The 18,504-nt window shown below is 40.6% G+C and overlaps 1 protein-coding gene across 5 annotated transcripts in view; it reads left to right on the top strand.

Moving 5' to 3' along the window:
• NDRG3 (NDRG family member 3) overlaps positions 1–18,504 on the top strand; it is a 75,225-nt gene that overhangs the window by 40,558 nt on the left and 16,163 nt on the right. For all 5 annotated transcript variants that reach the window (XM_080813064.1, XM_080813068.1, XM_080813065.1 and 2 more), the window contains 6 exons: positions 1,914–2,019; positions 3,258–3,378; positions 5,842–5,904; positions 7,288–7,348; positions 8,393–8,479; positions 16,022–16,078. In XM_080813064.1, coding sequence (XP_080669190.1) covers positions 1,914–2,019; positions 3,258–3,378; positions 5,842–5,904; positions 7,288–7,348; positions 8,393–8,479; positions 16,022–16,078 — 495 coding nt within the window. The remainder of the gene's footprint in view (positions 1–1,913; positions 2,020–3,257; positions 3,379–5,841; positions 5,905–7,287; positions 7,349–8,392; positions 8,480–16,021; positions 16,079–18,504) is intronic.

Here is an 18,504-nt window from a genome sequence, read left to right on the forward strand (position 1 = left end):
GCTAGTGGCAGAAGTGGGGCGGGGAGGGGGTAGGGGGCCTTTCTTGGTAAGTCTGCTATTATGGTAAGTCTGCTGTTACTATAAGAGAAATGCTTGTACAGTAACTGGAATTTTTTCCTTTATATTCCTCCCATCCAAACCCTATACTTTCTTTCATAGCCAGTTCGAAGTATCTGATTCTTTCCTTCATTTCTTATATCTCCTTCCCAAGCCTTCTGAACAGGCTGGAATAGAAGGTAGCAGAAATAGAGAATCATAGAAATAGCCATTCGTAGTTTGATTTGTTAGAGATTATCTGCTCCAGCCTGGGGCCTATGATTTGAAATACGCTGATACTGAATTAGCCTATGATTATTTTATGCCACACATCAGAGAAGAGACCAAAGTTCTGATGAGGTTTGTAATTAGATAAGAAATTAAGTTGGAAGCCCTTTGCCTTTGTTGGGATTCTTTTTTTTTTTTCTTTGTTGGGATTCTTATTGAAAGAATTAATCTTACCCTAACTACTATCAGACTCTCTGAGATAGGCGAGGACTTCATCAGCAGAAAATCACTAGGCTAGACATGGTAATTTTTTACTTTTGAGAAATACAGACATCAAAGAGGATAGAATAAATCTCAGTGACTTTTCTATAGTTCCCTTTTTTCCTACCAAGTTACTCTTAGTGCTGGTCCCAGTCGCTCCAGTTGCATCTTGTTCCAGCTTTATTTATTTATTTATTTATTTATTTAGTTCCTGAGTTCTGTTCTGACTACATGTTAAACTACTCATTGCCTTGATTAGGATTCTTTGGGGGTGCAGGGAACAAGGCCACCCAAGATAGCTTAAACCAGACACAATCCAGGAATGTCTCAGAAATTAAGAGCACAGACAGCTAGAACCGAGAATTAGAGCAATGGAAATATCTACTAAAAACTCCCAAGTAGGATGCCTGGGTGGCTCAGTTGGTTAAGCATCCAACTCTTGATCTCAACTCAGGTCTTGATCTCACGGTTATGATTTCAAGCCCCCTCCGCACCAGTGTGGAGCCTACTTAAAAATAAAATAAATAAAATATCCCAAGTTTGCTTCTCTTTTCAAGAGAAAATCAGGCCAAGGATAAAATTTTTTTTTTTTAATTTTTTATTTGACAGAGAGAGAAATCACAAGTAGGCAGAGAGGCAGGCAGATAGGAAGGGAGAAGCAGGCTCCCTGCTGAGCAGAGAGCCCGATGCGGGGCTCGATCCCAGGACCCTGGGATCATGACCCGAGCCGAAGGCAGAAGCTTAACCCACTGAGCCACCCAGGTGCCCCAGGCCAAGGATAAAATCTTAATCCCAATTACAAATTCTCAGGGAAGGATGCATACCCAGCATGGACCAGATACCTGCCTGTCTCCAGAAAGCCATGACCATAAGGTTACTTCTACAAACATGGCAGGCAAGAGCCACTCCTGTAATATGTGGATGATAAAGGACAACACCTGCCAGAGGGGAAAAGATGTTAGGCAGAGGCATTCACAGATGTCTGCTGAATTTATCAGTTGCTGAACATCAGTTTAGAGGCTCTGAAACCTAGCAGCTCCTTATCTTCTGCTTCCTTAACTTTTCTTCCCCCCAAGTCTTACTGGCCTCTTACCCAGCTTGCTATTCTCCTTATAAGCGTATTCTTAACAGATCTCTGACTGCCCTCACTTAAGATATGAAATTTATGATTGAGACAGTATATTTTTTCCCTCATTTGTGTGTTTATCTCAAAGGAATTAGAAAGTGGGGATATTCTGTATACTATAACATCTCTCTGGTATGGCTTAAGTCCAGTGATGTGTCCCACCCCAGCAAGTGGGAAATAGCAGTAAATAGGTATTGTGGAACTTTGGCCACCTGAGAAGTTCACTCTGCCTTTGCTGAGACCATACATTCTCTTCTTACAGGAACATGACATAGAAACAACTCATGGTGTGGTCCATGTCACCATCAGAGGCCTACCAAAGGGAAACAGACCAGTTATTCTGACATACCATGACATTGGCCTCAATCGTATGTATTTGATTTTATACCTTCCCTTTTTATTTTAATACTTGATCTTTGTGTATTTATTTTTAAAAAGAAGAATCCCAGTATTCTAACAGCACAGGTTTTTTCTTTTCTGTCTTATCCTTCCCCTCCTCATTGCTACACATGTTAATGGCAGAATTAAGTTGTCTAGGAACTGGTCAGAAGAATGTGTTTGGGGGATACTGGAATTATATCTCATCTTTGTGTCTTAACTGCTAAAGGATGAACTGGTTAAGAGAGTAGAACTGAGGGGCGCCTGGTTGGTTCGTTGGCAAAGCTTGCAGTTCTTGATCTTGGAGTCGTGAGTTTGAGCCCCACGTTAGGCATAGAGATTACTTTAAAAATAAAGTGTGTCTCTAAAAAAAAAAAAAGGTAGAACTGAAATCAGTTGTTTATTTTGTTTAAATCTATACTACTTTGGTTTTTTTCATATTTCAAGTTAGAAAATCCAAAGTTTGAACTTAACTTTGTTGTGAGCTCTTCGATGAATTAATAAAAGTATTCTTCTATGGCCTGTCATCAGTGATTTTAAGTGGACTTTTCTAGATGGTCGTATAAGATTTTGGCCCTAGCCACAGGCTCAGAGCCTGTACTTGTGTTTTGTCCCATGCTTCTCTAGCTTTCCGACGTGGCCTACATTTGAGGCTGCAGTCTAGTGCTGAAGCTTTTGTAACCTCTTTTGCATGAGAAGATTTAAACAGTTATACTAATAGGGTAGAAATTGAAGCAGCAGCCCCTCTCTACACCCCAGCAATTTTGCCAAGAGACAGTCTTCCACATGGTGAATCTAAGCAATGCTGGGTATTTACTCTAGCCAGGTTCTTGGAATATAGTCAGCGTCTCTGTGTCAGATGGAGGAATAAGGTGCATGAGAAATGATAACATATGGATGCAAGATTATTTCGTGCAATACCAGAATTGGTTTCTATTTTGTAGACATCGTGTAGAATTGAGAATTCATTGTTTTTTTCACATCACTGAGATGTCTGGTGTTCAGCCTTCAGGGCCACTTAAATCACATTGTTCAGACACCTCCTTTTAGTAGAACAGTGATGAAAAGGGAGTAAAAGGCGGGGGGAAAGGAGTGAAACAGGCGATGTTATGGAATTAATTGAGTCAAGGGAAACTGGAGAGAAATGGAGAGGACTTTTATGTACAGTCTGTTGAAAATCGGGGAGAGACAGAGAACATGTGACTTATGTGTATTTTTACTCTTGCAGATAAATCCTGTTTCAATGCATTCTTTAACTTTGAAGATATGCAAGAGATCACCCAGCACTTTGCTGTCTGTCACGTGGATGCCCCAGGCCAGCAGGAAGGTGCACCCTCTTTCCCAACAGGGTAAGGCCACAGGCAAGATCTTCTGGAAGGCATGCATTGGGAAGAGCAAATGACTGAACTCCAATGGGAGACCAATGGGAGAAGTAGCGTTGATTTTAGCATAGCCTAGGGGTTATACTTATCAACCAACCATCCTCCCTATTTCTCTCCTTGCTCTGAGAACTGTTATGTACAGTCTGTTGAGGAAAACTGCAGGTTTTCCTATATCCAGGAATCGTTCTCCATTGATGGGACTCTGTCTCCCTGTAATTGCAAGCCTTAAGTGTCTGAGACACCCACTTCTTGCTGTCTTTTATCTGTCCGCTTCATCATGTTTTTAAAATCTGTCATTTCTGTGTCCCTCCCTGAAACTTCCAACTTCCTAGGCCCAAACTCCAATCCCTCTGAGCTTCCTGGGAACACCTCCTCAACCTTAGCTCCCAGTCTGGTGACAGGAATTTGAATATTTTGCAACCATTTATTCTGAGAAGCTGTCCTATCGGCTAGAGATGCATTTTTTTTTAAAAGATTTTATTTATTTATTTGACAGACAGAGATCACAAGCAGGCAGAGAGGCAGACAGAGGAGGTGGGGGAAGCAGGCTCCCCGCTGAGCAGAGAGCCCGATGTGGGGCTCGATCCCAGGACCCTGGGATCATGACCTGAGCTGAAGGCAGAGGCTTAAACCACTGAGCCACCCAGGCGCCCCTAGAGAGGCATTTTGAGCAGACTTGGCGCTCTTGGCCTCATCCTAAACCTGCTTTGCACGGCGGACTCAGTCTCCCTCACTCTTCTCTGGACATTGTAATTATTGAGAAGACCTTGGGAGGAGGAGTGAAAGCATAGGCTGTGGAATGCTGATTTTTCCCCTTTCCCTTGGTTCCTCTCCAGAGCTGCCTCTGACAGTGACTTGTGAAACAGACCATTGAGGATGAATAAGAGCTAACCCTTACATGAGACTTGAACGATATTCCTCACACTGCTTTCAACGCTTCACATTTATTAAGTCATTTAACCCTCAGACAGATTTAACATTTAACCCTCAGGACAGATTTACTATTATTCCTATTTTACAAGTGAGGAAACTGAGGCCCAGAGATATTAACTAACTTGGCCAAGATTACATAACAGATAAGTAGCAGAGCTGGAATTTTAACTTAGGCAGTCTGGCTCCAGAAGCCATGTTATTGATTAATCCAGGCTATTCTGTCTCTCAAATACAAATTGGCCAGTGACTAGCATATATCAAACAACATTTAGATTCAGTTCCTTTTTTCTGTTTTGTGCACAAATGGCACTCAAGAGCACTCCACTGCTTAAAAAGTGTTTCAAGCAGAGGCAGGCTGACTCCTCTGTCAGATACAGAGTAAATCCTGCCTCATATGTAGGAGGTTGTCTTAAGATCTCTTTCCGTCTCTGCTTCTGTAATCTCTATGGGTGCTCCCTTCTCTTCTTGGGTTCCAAGTCTGAATCAGTTCCTGGGTTTATCTGACCATCTTAGGATCCAAGTGGTTCATATCATACACCAGATTCAGAAGCAATAAAGTAACTGTGTTATCTTATGCCTGAGTAAAGCAAATCAGCATTCACAATGAGGAGTCCAGAATCTGTGACTAGGTGGTTGGGCCCAGTAAGGCTTTGTTTTTGCCTTTAGCTGCCCAGATATAAGCTGCAGACCAAGAGCCACTTCTTCAGTTGGCTTTAATTGCTGGAAGTTTACTGAGCCTCAATCCCAGTTAAAGTGATTGTTAGGGATTTGGAAATACCCTGGGAAAGAGCCATATTACCTGATTTTTTCAAATGGCTTCCTCTGGTCCCAGAAACTCTCTTTAGAATATGGAGACACGTGGGTTCTTCTCCTTTCTTCTTAATATGGAAGTCATAGAGAGTTGCACAACATGTCATAATAATGTCCACACATCATCTCCTTTCAGCCTTTGGTAAAAGAGAATGCTTTGGGGTACCTGGGTGGCTCAGTGGGTTAAGCCTCTGCCTTTAGCTCAGGTCATGACCTCAGGGTCCTGGGATCGAGCCCCGCATCGGGCTCTCTGCTCAGTGGGGAGCCTGCTTCCCCCGGTTCTCTGCCTGCCTCTCTGCCTGCTTGTGATTTCTTTCTTTGTCAAATAAATAAATAAAATCTTTTAAAAAAGGAGAGAGAGAGAGAATGCTTTTATTTATTTATTTATTTAAATTTTTAAAAGATTTTATTTATTTATTTGACACAGAGAGACAGCAAGAAAGGGAATACAAGCAGGGGAACGGGAGAGGGAAAAGCAGGCTTCCTGCTGAGCAGGGAGCCCAATGTGGGGCTTGATCCCAGGACCTTGGGATTATGACCTGAGCTGAAGGCAGACATTTAACGACTGAGCCACCCAGGTGCCCCAAGAGAATGCTTTTATCTAAGAATCCCATAGTCTTCTAGCTGTTCTTGTGATTGGGAAATATGGGTGCATTCTAAGTCAGGAGGCATCCTTCTGAATTTCAGGTACCAGTACCCCACAATGGATGAGTTGGCTGAAATGCTGCCTCCTGTTCTTACCCACTTAAGGTAGGTTTATTTTTCAGTTCTTTCACACAACTTTTGACTTTATACCATGTGTCTGATCTAGGGGCTATGATGCTGAGCAAATGGAATAGTCACTGTCCTCATAGACAGTGTCCTTCTTACATCTTAGTGGGAGGAATAATTAACAAATAAGCCGACATATAATCTCAAATGAAGTGCTATAAGAGAAGTCAGTGAGGGTGATGTTAGAGAAGGGTCAAGTTCACAGAGATAAGGCTAGCTGGGCAATGCATCTTTAAGAAGTTGTCATCTAGGCTGAGACCAAAACAGAGAGCCAGGACAAGATGATTCCAGACAGAAGAAATAATATTTTCTAGACCAAATGAGCAAGTAGGAGAAAGGCATGGAGTGAAATTTGAGAAACAGACAAGGGCCAGATTACATAGTCTCACAAATCATGTAAGAATTTGGGATTTTATTCAAAAGCTATAGATACAGATATAAAAGGGTTTTAAGCAGGGGACTGATACCAGTTTTGTCTTTTATTATTTATTTATTTATTTATTTTAGTTTCAGGTGTAGAATTTAAAAATGGATTGGATAAGAATGCATTGAATTTACTTTTTTTTTCAATTTGGTCTTTTAAAATGATCACTCTAAGTATAAAAGTTGCATTTCAGTAAAGCTGTTTACTTTTTAAATTTATTTTTAATATTTTAAAAGATCTGTTTATTTTGGAGGTGGGGGGAGGGGCTCAGGGAGAGGGAAAGGGAGAGAGAATCTACAAGCTGACTCCCTGGCTGAGCATGGAGCCAGAAGCAGGACTCGATCCCAAGACCCTGAGATCACTACCTGGGCCGGAACCGAGAGTTAGACACTTAACTGACTGTACCACCCAGGCATCCCAAGCTGTTTACATTCTTAAAAAAGATTACTCTAAAAAAAAAAAAAAAAGATTACTCTAGCTATGGAGAGAATGGGTTGGAGTGGAGTAAAAAAGAAAAAGCAGGGAGACCTTTAAACTATTACAGCAGTCAGGCAAGAGGTAATGATAGCTGGAGTACTGGATGCCCTCGGGGGAATGCAGTGAAGTAGATAGAGATAGGAAGGAAATATTTTGGAGGTAGACTTTATAGGACTTGCTATTGGGTCGGACATGGAGGTGATAGGAAAGGAAACTGTTAGAATGACTCCCAGGTTTTAGTCCTATTTATTTCATTTAATCCATAAAATCAACTTAGAGGTAGGTAGTTGTATCCTTTTGTAGTTGGGGAACTGAGGCTCAAAATTAGAGAAACGTGACCAAGTTCCAGAATCCATTAAGCCTCAGAGCCAGAGTTGAACCCAGTTGTATTTTTTCCATTTGTGCTTTGTCACCTTCAAATAAGTTAACCTTATTGGTGTTGCTTATATCCCCTTTCATAGTCTGAAAAGCATCATTGGGATTGGAGTTGGAGCTGGAGCTTACATCCTCAGCAGATTTGCAGTAAGTACATAGAGGATTAGTCTCGGTACCCTTGAGACACTGCCTAGGTCACAGTTCTACTGCTGTGTTAGTTACCGGGTACTTCTGTGGGTCTTATGTAAGTTTTCTGTAAATTCTGTGAATAGCAGATACAGGTTTGTATATAAAGCCCTGTTTTGTACTTATAGCACCTGAAAAATCACAAACAAGAGCAGTACATCGGTAAATTCTTTGAGAGAACTTATGGAATTTTGTGCACCGTTAAACTTTTGTAAGAGCTCGTAGTGATATGTGACTCACATACATTATAATGTTAATAAAAAAGTTAGAATACAGATCCACATCGTTTGTCATAGGCATAGGAAAGGACTGGAAGGGAATATACCAAAATATTAATAGGGATTGATGTTGTGTGGTTAGGTATTATGAGGTTTTATTTCCTAATTTTTATAATTTCTACTTATCAGATTTTCTATAGTGAGTATAATCAGTGTAATCAGAGGCAAGGAGAGTAAACTAGAGAGTTTTGAGTGTACACAGAAATGTTTGTATTGATTTCTATTTAAGAAATAGAAATTATGAAATTTTTCAGATGCCTCTTGAGTGGGGCAGGGTGGTATTCATGTGGTTTCTGAAAAAAAAACTAGAAGCTCCTTTTGGGGACAAGGACGTATGCGTGTGAAATTCATCCATCTAAGCCTCAGCAGCTCCTTATGCCAAGTAGTTCCACGGGTACTTTCCCAGCAGAGGAGACCTGCCATGAGCTAATCAATTGCAGAGATGCCAAGTGCCTTCCTCTGCTGCAGAAATAAATATCCTGTCTCCTTACAGATCTTTGCAAGGCGAAGATCATTCGACAGCACTTTAGGGAACTGGTTTTCCAGTTGCTAAGCCAGTCTTTAAGAGCAGTTTTTCCAAATATTCTTCCTACCACCTTGCTGAAGTCTTACTTTCAAATCTAAGGCATTATGGCATAATGCATAAGAAGTGATTAACCATGCTCCAATTTTTTAAAAGAATGCTGGGAGTGGAACTTTGACACATTGGCTTTGTCTCCTATTTCAGCTCAATCATCCAGAGCTTGTGGAAGGCCTTGTGCTCATTAACGTTGACCCTTGTGCTAAAGGCTGGATTGACTGGGCAGCTTCCAAAGTAAGCACCAAATGGTATTTGTTGGCTCATCTTGGTCCCTTCTCAAAATGTCTCACTTTTATTTTTATTTTTTCATTGAAGTATATCCAGTTAAAGGCAAAAACCTTTAAGTATACAGCTTGATGAATGTAATTACATATGTAATTGCCACTCAGTCAATATATAGACTATTTCCACCTCCAAGGATTCCCTTTTACCTTTTCTTTAGTTAATACTTACTCGCCTTCCTAGATAGAGCTGTTATTCTGATGTCTATCACCATAGATTGGTTTACTCTGTTCTTTATATAATTAGAATGATAGAATATATATTCATTTGTGTCTGGCTGTTTTCAGCGTTGTCAGTGATCCCCCTTCTTGTTAGGTGTAGTGATAGTTCTTTTTATTTTATTGTTTATTTATTTATTTACTTAGAGATGGGGAGAGAGACGGGGAGGGACAAAAGAAGGAGGGGAGAAAGAATCTTAAGCAGACTCCACACCCAGCACAGAGCCCAATGCGGGGCTCGATCTCACAACCCTAAGATCATGACTTGAGCTGAAATTAAGAGTTGGATACTCAACTAACCGAGCCGCCCAGGTGCCCCTAAGTATGTTTTTAATTCTTGTTTAGTAGTCTGTGGTGTGAATAGACAGAATGAGTTGTTTGTTATTTGGTTATTATGAATAAAGTTCCTGTGCACATTCTTTTACATTCTCTCAGTAGACCTACATATTTGTTTCTTTTGGCTCTGTACCTAGAAGTAGAATTTCTGGGTCATAGGGCAGTTGTCTGTTTTGCTTCGGTAGCTACGATATTCCCAAGTATTTGGCCAGCTTACCTACCAGCAGTGTATGAAAGTTCCAGTTGTTCCACATCCTCACCAACATTTGATAGTCATTTTAATTTTTATAAAACAGGAGCAGTTTTATTTGTAATATTTGTTTGTGTGTATACACACACGCGCACGCACACACACACACACACTATATTCACCAAAATAGCTTTAGTTATTAAAAAACAACTTTTTGGGGCGCCTGGTTGGCTTAGTTGGCTGAGCATCCAACTCTTGATCTCAGCTTAGGTCTTTGGTCTTAGAAGCCCTGCATTGCCCATCTCAGTAGCCCAGCATGGAGCCTACTTAAAAAAAACAACAAAAAAAAAAACAAAAAACGGGTGGGGGGGGGTGCGGGGGTGTGCCGGGTTGGCTGGGGTCATGGGCATCCCAGGGTCCTGGGATCAAGCCCTTTATCAGGCTCCCTGCTCCCTGGGGAGTCTGCTTCTCCTTCTCCCTCTGCCCCTACCCCCTGCTCATTCTCTTTCTTTCAAATAAATAAATAAAAATCTTTAAAAGGGGGGGTAAACAAAAAAAACCCCTAATTTTTAATTATACCATCTTTTTTGTTGTTTTAAACGATGCTTATGGGTAAATAATGCTGGTTTTTAATTTGTATTTCCGTAAGGGCCCATGATGTCTGAGTACCTTTTCTGAAACTTACTGGCCATTTCAGTATCCTCTAAGGAAGTGACTGTTCATGTCCTTTGCCTTTTTTTCCTTAATCAGATTGCTAGTCTTTTTCTTACTGATCTGTAAGAGTTCTTTACATATTTTGCATTTTTAAAAAAGATTTATTTATTTATTTATTTGACAGAGAGAGAAATCACAAGTAGGCAGAGAGGCAGGCAGAGAGAGAGGGGGAAGCAGGCTTCCCGCCGAGCAGAGAGCCCAATGCGGGGCTCCATCCCAAGACCCTGAGATCATGACCCAAGCCGAAGGTAGAGGCCCAATCCACTGAGCCACCCAGGCGCCCCCATATTTTGCATATTAATCCTTTGCTGAGTACATGTAAATATCTTCTCCCAATCTGTGTTTTGCATTTTCACTTTTTTTTTTTTAAGATTTTAATTATTTATTTGACAGAGAAAGTATAAGCAGGGGGAGCAACAGGCAGAGGGAGAGGAGAAGCAGGCTCCTGGCTGAGCAGGGAGCCCAATGACAGGGCTTAATCCCAGGACCCTGGGATCATGACCTGAGCCGAAGGCAGAGGCTTAACCAACTGAGCCCCACCCAGGTGCCCCACATTTTCACTTTTAAAGAGTGAAATGAATGAATGAATCACTCTTCACTGAACCCCAAATAGCTTGTTTTTGCTACTGCACCGAACGATGGGTAGGATTGAGATGTTTGCTATCTGAAAGATGAAGATAACTTGCTATCTACATAGAATTTACTATTTAGATAGAATATTAATCTAAAATCTGTTCAAGGAGATAGGAAACTACAGGACTATATTCTAATTGATGCAAGATTATAGAGCACAGTGGTCAAGAAAGAATTCTTGAGATGTTTACTGTACAATAAGGTGTTTTTATTATATAGCATAGGGTCAGGACCCACGGGCAGAAAGAGCTACACTGGGATTATGAGGAACTATTGATTATATACTTTTAAATTGGGGGGCTGGGAAGGGTAGACATAACCTAGGTCTCTAAAGTGACTTTTACATGTTAAAGAAGAGTTACAGGATCCTGGAGGTCTGGCTATTGTCAAGATAAGGTGGTTTTTAGTTTCTAGCAAAACATTAACATTAAGGCAGCCATGAGTTCCTTGAGAAATACCACATATATCCCACCTCTGGCAGGATAGAGGGGAGAATGTTAGCTTGTGGTTTGCCTTCAGTTTGCCTTTTGGTCCCTCATATATTTTACAAATATAGATAATCCCAGCAACAACCAGAGTGAAAAGAGGGAATAACGGTAAAAGCATAGTATTATATAACTTTTTTTTTTTTTCTCAAAGATTTTATTTATTTATTTGTCAGAGAGAGAGAGAGAGAGAGAGCACAGGCAGACAGAGTGGCAGAGGGAGAAGCAGGCTCCCTGTGGAGCAAGGAGCCCGATGTGGGACTCGATCCCAGGACACTGGGATCATGACCTGAGCTGAAGGCAGCCGCTTAACCAACTGAGCCACCCAGGCGTCCCAGTATTATATAACTTTTTGCGTTGAACTGATCTGTGCTAGAAAAGCTATTCACTGTTTTTAGATTGGAAAAGGAATTACTTTTGAAACATTTTTCTCTACTAACATACAAATGTTATTTGCGTGTTATTTTAATCTGAAACTATGAGGTTGAGATTAAAGCAGTGATGTTTTAAGGTTTTTTCAGAGAAAAAATAACCTAGGCTTTCATTACCTGCTAAAAAATGCCTAATGTAATAGTCTCATTTTTAAACAAATACCTATTTCTAAGTATTTTTAAATTGCCGTAAATGTTTATTCTAATACACCAGTGGATGTAGTCTCCAAAATATCACTACCCAGCTTGTCATATGTATCAAGAATCTCTACTGATCATGATCAGCCATGAGATCCAGTAATTCAATATTTAGGAACTTCCTTGAAGAATAAATAGTGATACTTACAAAGTTTAAATAAAAGGATAATAATTTTTTAAGAACTAATAACTGTCTAGTATTTGCTAATGTGATTTGATGTGGGGTCCAAGAGTGAATGGTTGAGAAAGAATTCTTGAGACCTTTTTGGTGCCAAAAGGTGGTTTTATTAAAGCGTGGGGACAGGGCCCAGGCACAAAGGACTGTATTGGGATTATGAGGAGCTATTGCTTATATGCTTTTACTTTGGGAGGGGTGGAGAACAAAGGAAGTTTCCAAAAGGATTTTCATATGTTAAAGAAGGCTAAAAGGATCCTGGAGGCCTAGCTATGGTCAAGCTAAGATGGTTTTTCTTCTAGTAAGGTATTAACATTAAGATTGGGAGCTCCTGGAAGAGTGTCACACTTGGCCTGTCCCAAGTATCTGTCAATGAATGGGCTAGAGTTAAAAGGATATTTCATTTTATCTATCTTCCTTTTGCCTTTGTTCTCCACATCATTTGCTCTGTACCAGGCACTGTTCCTAAATGTTTTATGAATGTTTAAACTTTTTATTCTCAGGACTGTCCAGTGAAGTGTTACTATTATTATTATCCCACAGAGAAATTAAGTCATTTGTTTAAGGTCACACAGCTAGGAAGTCAAAGAGCCAAAATATTCACTAAAGCTTTGTTTTTAGGGCTAAAAGATGGAAACGGCGTAGGTGCCAATACTGTAGAGCAACAAAATTTGATAAACCATAGAATGGAATATCCTGCAATCAAAAATTTGTTATTTGGGCTATTTAAAGAAGTGAGAATGGGACGCCTGGGTGGCTCAGTTGGTTGAGCAGCTGCCTTCGGCTCAGGTCATGATCCCAGCGTCCTGGGATCGAGTCCCACATCGGGCTCCTTGCTTGGCAGGGAGTCTGCTTCTCCCTCTGCCTCTGCCTGTGCTCGCTCAATCTCTCTCCCTCTCTCTCTGACAAATAAATAAATAAAATCTTTAATAAAAAATAAATAAATAAATAAATAAATAAAGAAGTGAGAAGATTCTCATGCTTAAAAAATAGAAATAACTATATATGTCCCAATTTTGTTAAGTAGTTATTCATAAGAAAAGAGGGAAAATAATCTGGGCTGGCTCAGTCATTTGGTGCAGAAAATGTTGGGGCTAGGATCCGACAAACTAAGAACTCCTGAGAGGTCTTCAGTGAAAAGAGGTGGTTTTATTGAAGCACAGGGTAGAACCTGTGGTCGGAAAAAGCTGCATTGGGGCTGTGACAGGTGACTGATTATATACTTCCAATTTTGGAGAGGGTTAGGGATAGTCTAAGTCTCTAAGGAATTTTAGCAAGGTTTCCAGGACCTTGAGGGAGCTAGCTATTGTTAGGAAAAGGTCATTCATTACTGTCAAGTAAAACCCTGGTCATGAGACCCTTCAGATGTAGGTAAGTGGGCCATATGCTTGTAAGATGATTGCTAACATGTGTCTTGGGGGGTAGAGATAAAGGAAGTTTCCAAAGGAATTTTTTTTTTTTTTTAAAGAGAGGTGGGGAAGGGTAGAAGGAGAGGGTAAGAGAGAATCCCAAGCCGGCTCCATGCCTAGCACAGGGCCCAACAAGGGGCTTCATCTCACAACCCTGAGATCCATGACCTGAGCCAAAATCATGAGTCAGACACTTAACCTATTGAGCCAGACCAGGTGCTCCTCCAAAGGAATTTTTATGTGTTAAAGAATACTTACAGTATCTTGGGGTGCCAGGATAATGGTAAGCTAAGAATGCCTTTTGCCCTTAGCAAAGTGTCAACATGGAGGCAGCTGAGCCCCCAGAGGAAGGTCACTCTGCCTATTTCAAGAACTTATTAATGGGCTATAGCCAGTAAGGAAGTTTAATTGTTTCTTTTGTTTTTGTTTCCCACATCAAGTAGAGCATCCACCTCTTCATTTCAGAGTTGTGAGTTCAAGCCCGACATTGGGTGTGGAGATTACATAAAAAAACAAAATCAGGGGCGACTGGGTGGCTCAGTTGTTAAGCCTCTGCCTTTGGCTCAGGTCATGATCCCAGGCTCCTGGGATCAAGATCAAGCCCTGTGAGCCCCTCATTGGGCTCCTTGCTCAGTGGAGAGCGTGCTACCTCCTCTCCCTCTGCCTGCTGCCCTGCCTTCAGCTCAGCATCAGGTTCGCTGCTCAGCAGGAGGCCCACTTCTCCCTCTCCCAATCCCCCTCCTTGTGTTCCCTCTGTCCATGTGTTTCTATGTCAAATAAATAAATAAAATCTTTAAAAAAATTAATAAAAATTCTGGTCTTACCCACTACATATATTTTTAAAAAGAAAAGGGAAAAGAATTTGTTACTAGCAGTTATGTGTTTGGATGGTAGCATTACAGATGATTTTTATTTTCTTTTTCATATTCTATATTTTTCTAATTTTCTATGATAAGCATGGATTGCTTTTAAATTACTTTAAAATGTTAAAATATTCCACCCCACCTACTGAAATTCTAAGAAACAAAACAAACAAACAAAGGCAGAAAAAAAAAGACAAATGAGAAAACAGACTCTTAACTGGAGAACAGATGGTTACCAGAGGGGAGGTGGGTGGGGGGATGGGTGAAATAGGTGAAGAGGATTAAGATTACACTTACTTTGATGAGCACTGTGCAATGTATGTAATTGTTGAATTACTGTGTTATACACCTGAAACTAACATAACACTGTATGTTAAGTATACTCCACCTACCAGTAGACTAGATTGTAAAAAATTTATCCATTTCTTCCCATACTTAAGTTCTAAAGAAATATGCATACCCTAGCTTTGTGTGAAATGTATTAATGATGCTGTTGCCAGATGCTGTGGAACTTCTTTCTTATAATCTGACTTACTTAAAATTTGTTCTAATTCCTGTCTAGTTATGTACTTGTGTTAAAATTTACTTGAACATTCAATAATGTATAATAAATAATGTGTAATAGCCTAATAAAATTGTTATGAAACTTAAGAATGACCTTATGAGTATTAAACATGAATGGTTATTAATCCTAATTATCTTTAATTTGTAACGGTTTGATCATTGGTAACCCCTCTGAAGATTTCTGGGCTTCTTTCTTCCTTAATCTTTCTGGGACCATGTAATCTTGTTCTACCCATATCCACGTCTCTCTCATCCTCTCCTCTTCTCCATCTGCACTCCCAGTTCAGCACTTCACCTCTCATCCAAGTCAGCAGTAGGAATGAAGCATAAAACCGAGGAAGAAGACTACAGGGAATCAGCGACATAATTTGAGTTGGAAATTTTTCTGAAAATAGACTAGCAGGCTGCAGATTTGCACAGATTGCTGCATTTATTAGACTGTGCTCTGCATCATTTTGAAATGGAAAAAATTAGGAGAAAAATGTTCAAAACGCAAGAACATTCTGTAAACATAGCAATTTCCTCCCACTCCCTGAAATGAAGATAGCGAAAACTGGAGGAAAGAAAAAAAATCATTTTTGTCTCTTGGATGTGTTGGGAGTAGTCGTAAGTCAATCCTTATTAGCCATGAATCCAGTGTAAATGCAGAAATATAGGCAGGAATGAAGTAGCTAATAGCCAAGAGTTCTAGGTCTTAAGTTTTTGAAGAAAGAATGAGCAGCATTTCTTCTAGCCTCCTGTTTGTTTGTTTGTTTGTTTGTTGTTTTTTAGGGGCTCCTGGGCGGCTCAGTCGGTTAAGCATCTACCTTTGGCTCAGGTTGATCCCAGGGTCCTGGCATCTGGTTCCTTGCTCACTGGGGAGCCTGCTTCTCCCTCTCCCTTTCCCTCTGTCAACTGCTCTGCCTGCTTGTGCTCTCTCTGTCAGATAAATTAAAAAGTGTTTTTTTTTTTAATGAGGGAGAACACAAGGTGGGGGAGGGGTAGAGAAAGAGGATAAGATCATGACCTGAGGTGAAGGCAGATGCTTAACCAACTGAGCCACCCAGGCACCCCCTAGCCATCTGTTTCAAAGCAGGTGATATTATTTCCCCGGAAGGGAGACCGTTTGTTCTTGTTCTCACGTAAATCGAAACCACCATCTCATGAAACTGTGTGACACTGAGTTGTGCTTCTGTTTGTTGAGGGATAATGTGTGCAATAAAGTACACTAATCATAAGTGGACAACTTGAGAAATATGTGTGCTTAACTCCCTTGACACAAAGCTTTTATCTTTTTAGCTCTCAGGCTTGACAACCAATGTTGTGGACATTATTTTGGCTCATCACTTTGGTCAGGTAAGTGCCTATTCCAACCAGGACAGCTGTTTGTTGGCTTGCAGCAAAACCTTATTTGCCTCAGGAAAGAGGGGGTACCTTAGAATTCACCTGATCCTCATGGGTGCCAGTTCCAGGGCAGAGTGTGATGCAGGGGGCCCAGCAAAGGCCAATCTTAGGGGACAGGCATTAACTCAGTGCCCCCTGGCTCTTGGCACTTGAAGAGATGAAGAAAGACAGAATCCCCTCCCCCAGCACCTGTTCTCTGTCAGCGGCATGCCATCTGTTAATGTTTGACAATATCACGTGCCTCAGCAAACATCTTCAGAGCCATAATGAAGTCTGGGAAAGTCTTCACAGCAATAGAAATTTCAGAGAAAAAAGAAGCCAAAATGTTTGAAACAAATATCAATGCTCAAAGAACCTTAGAGATTATCTTGTTCATTCCCATGTTTTAGTGGTACGGAAACTGAAGTCTATAGAGGAAATGACAGGTACGGATAATTATGGGGTGGAAGAGGAAACCCTAGTCCTCTTTTCAGAGGGAAGAGTAAGTTGGATAATAAGATTCTGAATGAGCTGATAAGTATCATATTATTTTTTGTAAGAGTTGGGGAAGGATTGCTCTCGATTCTTCTTTAAATGTTTGGTAGAATTCAGTGACACCATCTGAGCCAAAGCTTTTCTTTGTGGATACTTTTTATGTTACTAATTTAATGATTTTGCTTATTAAAGATCTATTCAAATTTTCCTATTCCTTGAGATGCTTTAGGTGATTTGTGTCTTTCTAGAATTTGCCCATTTCATCTCAGATACCCAATTTGTTGGCATAAATTATTGATAATACTCCTTTATAATTCTTTTTATTTCTGTAAAGTTGAAAATAATGTCTCCTCTTCCCTCCCTGATTTTAATCATTTGAATCTTACCTCTTTTCTTTGTCAGTCTAGCCAATCAATTGCTGGCTTTATTGGGGTTTTTTTCCTGTTCTTTTTAAATTCTCTATTTCATTTATTTCCACTGTAATTGTTATTATTGCCCTCCTTCTGCTTGCTTTAAGTTTCCTCTTATATTTCTAGTTTCTTTCTTTTTTTTTTTTTTTTAAAGATTTTATTTATTTATTTGTCAGAGAAAGAGAGAGTGAGCACAGGCAGACAGAGTGGCAGAGGGAGAAGCAGGCTCCCTGTGGAGCAAGGAGCCCGATGTGGGACTCGATCCCAGGACGCTGGGATCATGACCTGAGCCGAAGGCAGCTGCCCAACCAACCGAGCCACCCAGGCGTCCCATCTAGTTTCTTTCTTTTATTTAAGCAGGCTCTACCATGCCCAGCACAGAGCCCAGCATGGGGCTCGAACTCACAACCCTGCTATGAAAACCTGAGCCGAGATAAAGAGTCACGTGCTTAACCAACTGAGCCACCCAGGTTCCCCTCTTTTTCTAGTTTCTTAGGGTAAAAGTCTAGTTGTGGATTTGAGATCGTTTTTCTTTTTTTCATGTAGGCATTTACAGCTATAAATTTTCCTCTCAACACCACATTAGCTGCAGCCCATAAGTTCTGAGAGTTTCATTTATCTCAAAAGTATATTCTCATTTCCTTGTGATTCTTTAACCCATTAGTTATTTAGGAGTATGTGTTCAATATCCCAGATTTCCTTCTGTTACTGGTTTTTTTTTTTTTAGATTTATTTATTTATTTATGAGAGAGATCACAAGTAGGCAGAGAGGCAGGCAAAGAGAGAAGGGGAAGCAGGCTCCCTGCTGAGCAGAGAGCCTGATGCAGGGCTCAATCCCAGGACCCTGAGATCATGACCCGAGCTGAAGGCAGAGGCTTAACCCACTGAGCCACCCAGGCACCTCTTTGTTACTGATTTCTAATTTCATTCCATTGCGATCAGAGGATATACTTAACATTTCGTTCCTTTTTGAATGTATTGAGATTTATTCTATGGTCCTAATATGTGTCCTTTCTGCTCCATGTACACATGAGAAGGATGTGTATTCATTCTACTCCCATTAAGTGGAGTGTACTCTGGGTGCCTTGTCAGGTCTGGTGGTTTACAGTGTTGTTCAGTTCTTCTGTTTCCTTGTGATCTTCTGCCTCATTATTCACCCATAAATCAAAGTGAGGTATTAAAGTTACGAACTGTTATTGGAGCGCCTGGGTGGCTCAGTCGGTTGAGCAGCTGCCTTCAGCTCAGGTCATGATTTCAGGGTCCTTGGATCAAGCCCCACAACGGGCTCCCTGCTCAGCAGGGAGTCTGCTTCTCCCTTTCCCTCTGTCCCTTCCTCTGCTCATGCTCTCTGTCTTTGCCTCTTTCTCTCTCAAATAAATAAATCTTTTAAGTAAATAAAGTTAACAGACTATTGTTGAATTTTCCATTTCTCCCTTCAGTTGTTTGTTTTTGCTTTGTGTATTATGATTGTTTGTCTACCTAATTGTCTGTCTT

The sequence above is a fragment of the Martes martes genome (genome assembly GCF_963455335.1).
Source record: "Martes martes genome assembly, chromosome: 9".
Taxonomy (NCBI): Eukaryota; Metazoa; Chordata; class Mammalia; order Carnivora; family Mustelidae; genus Martes; species Martes martes.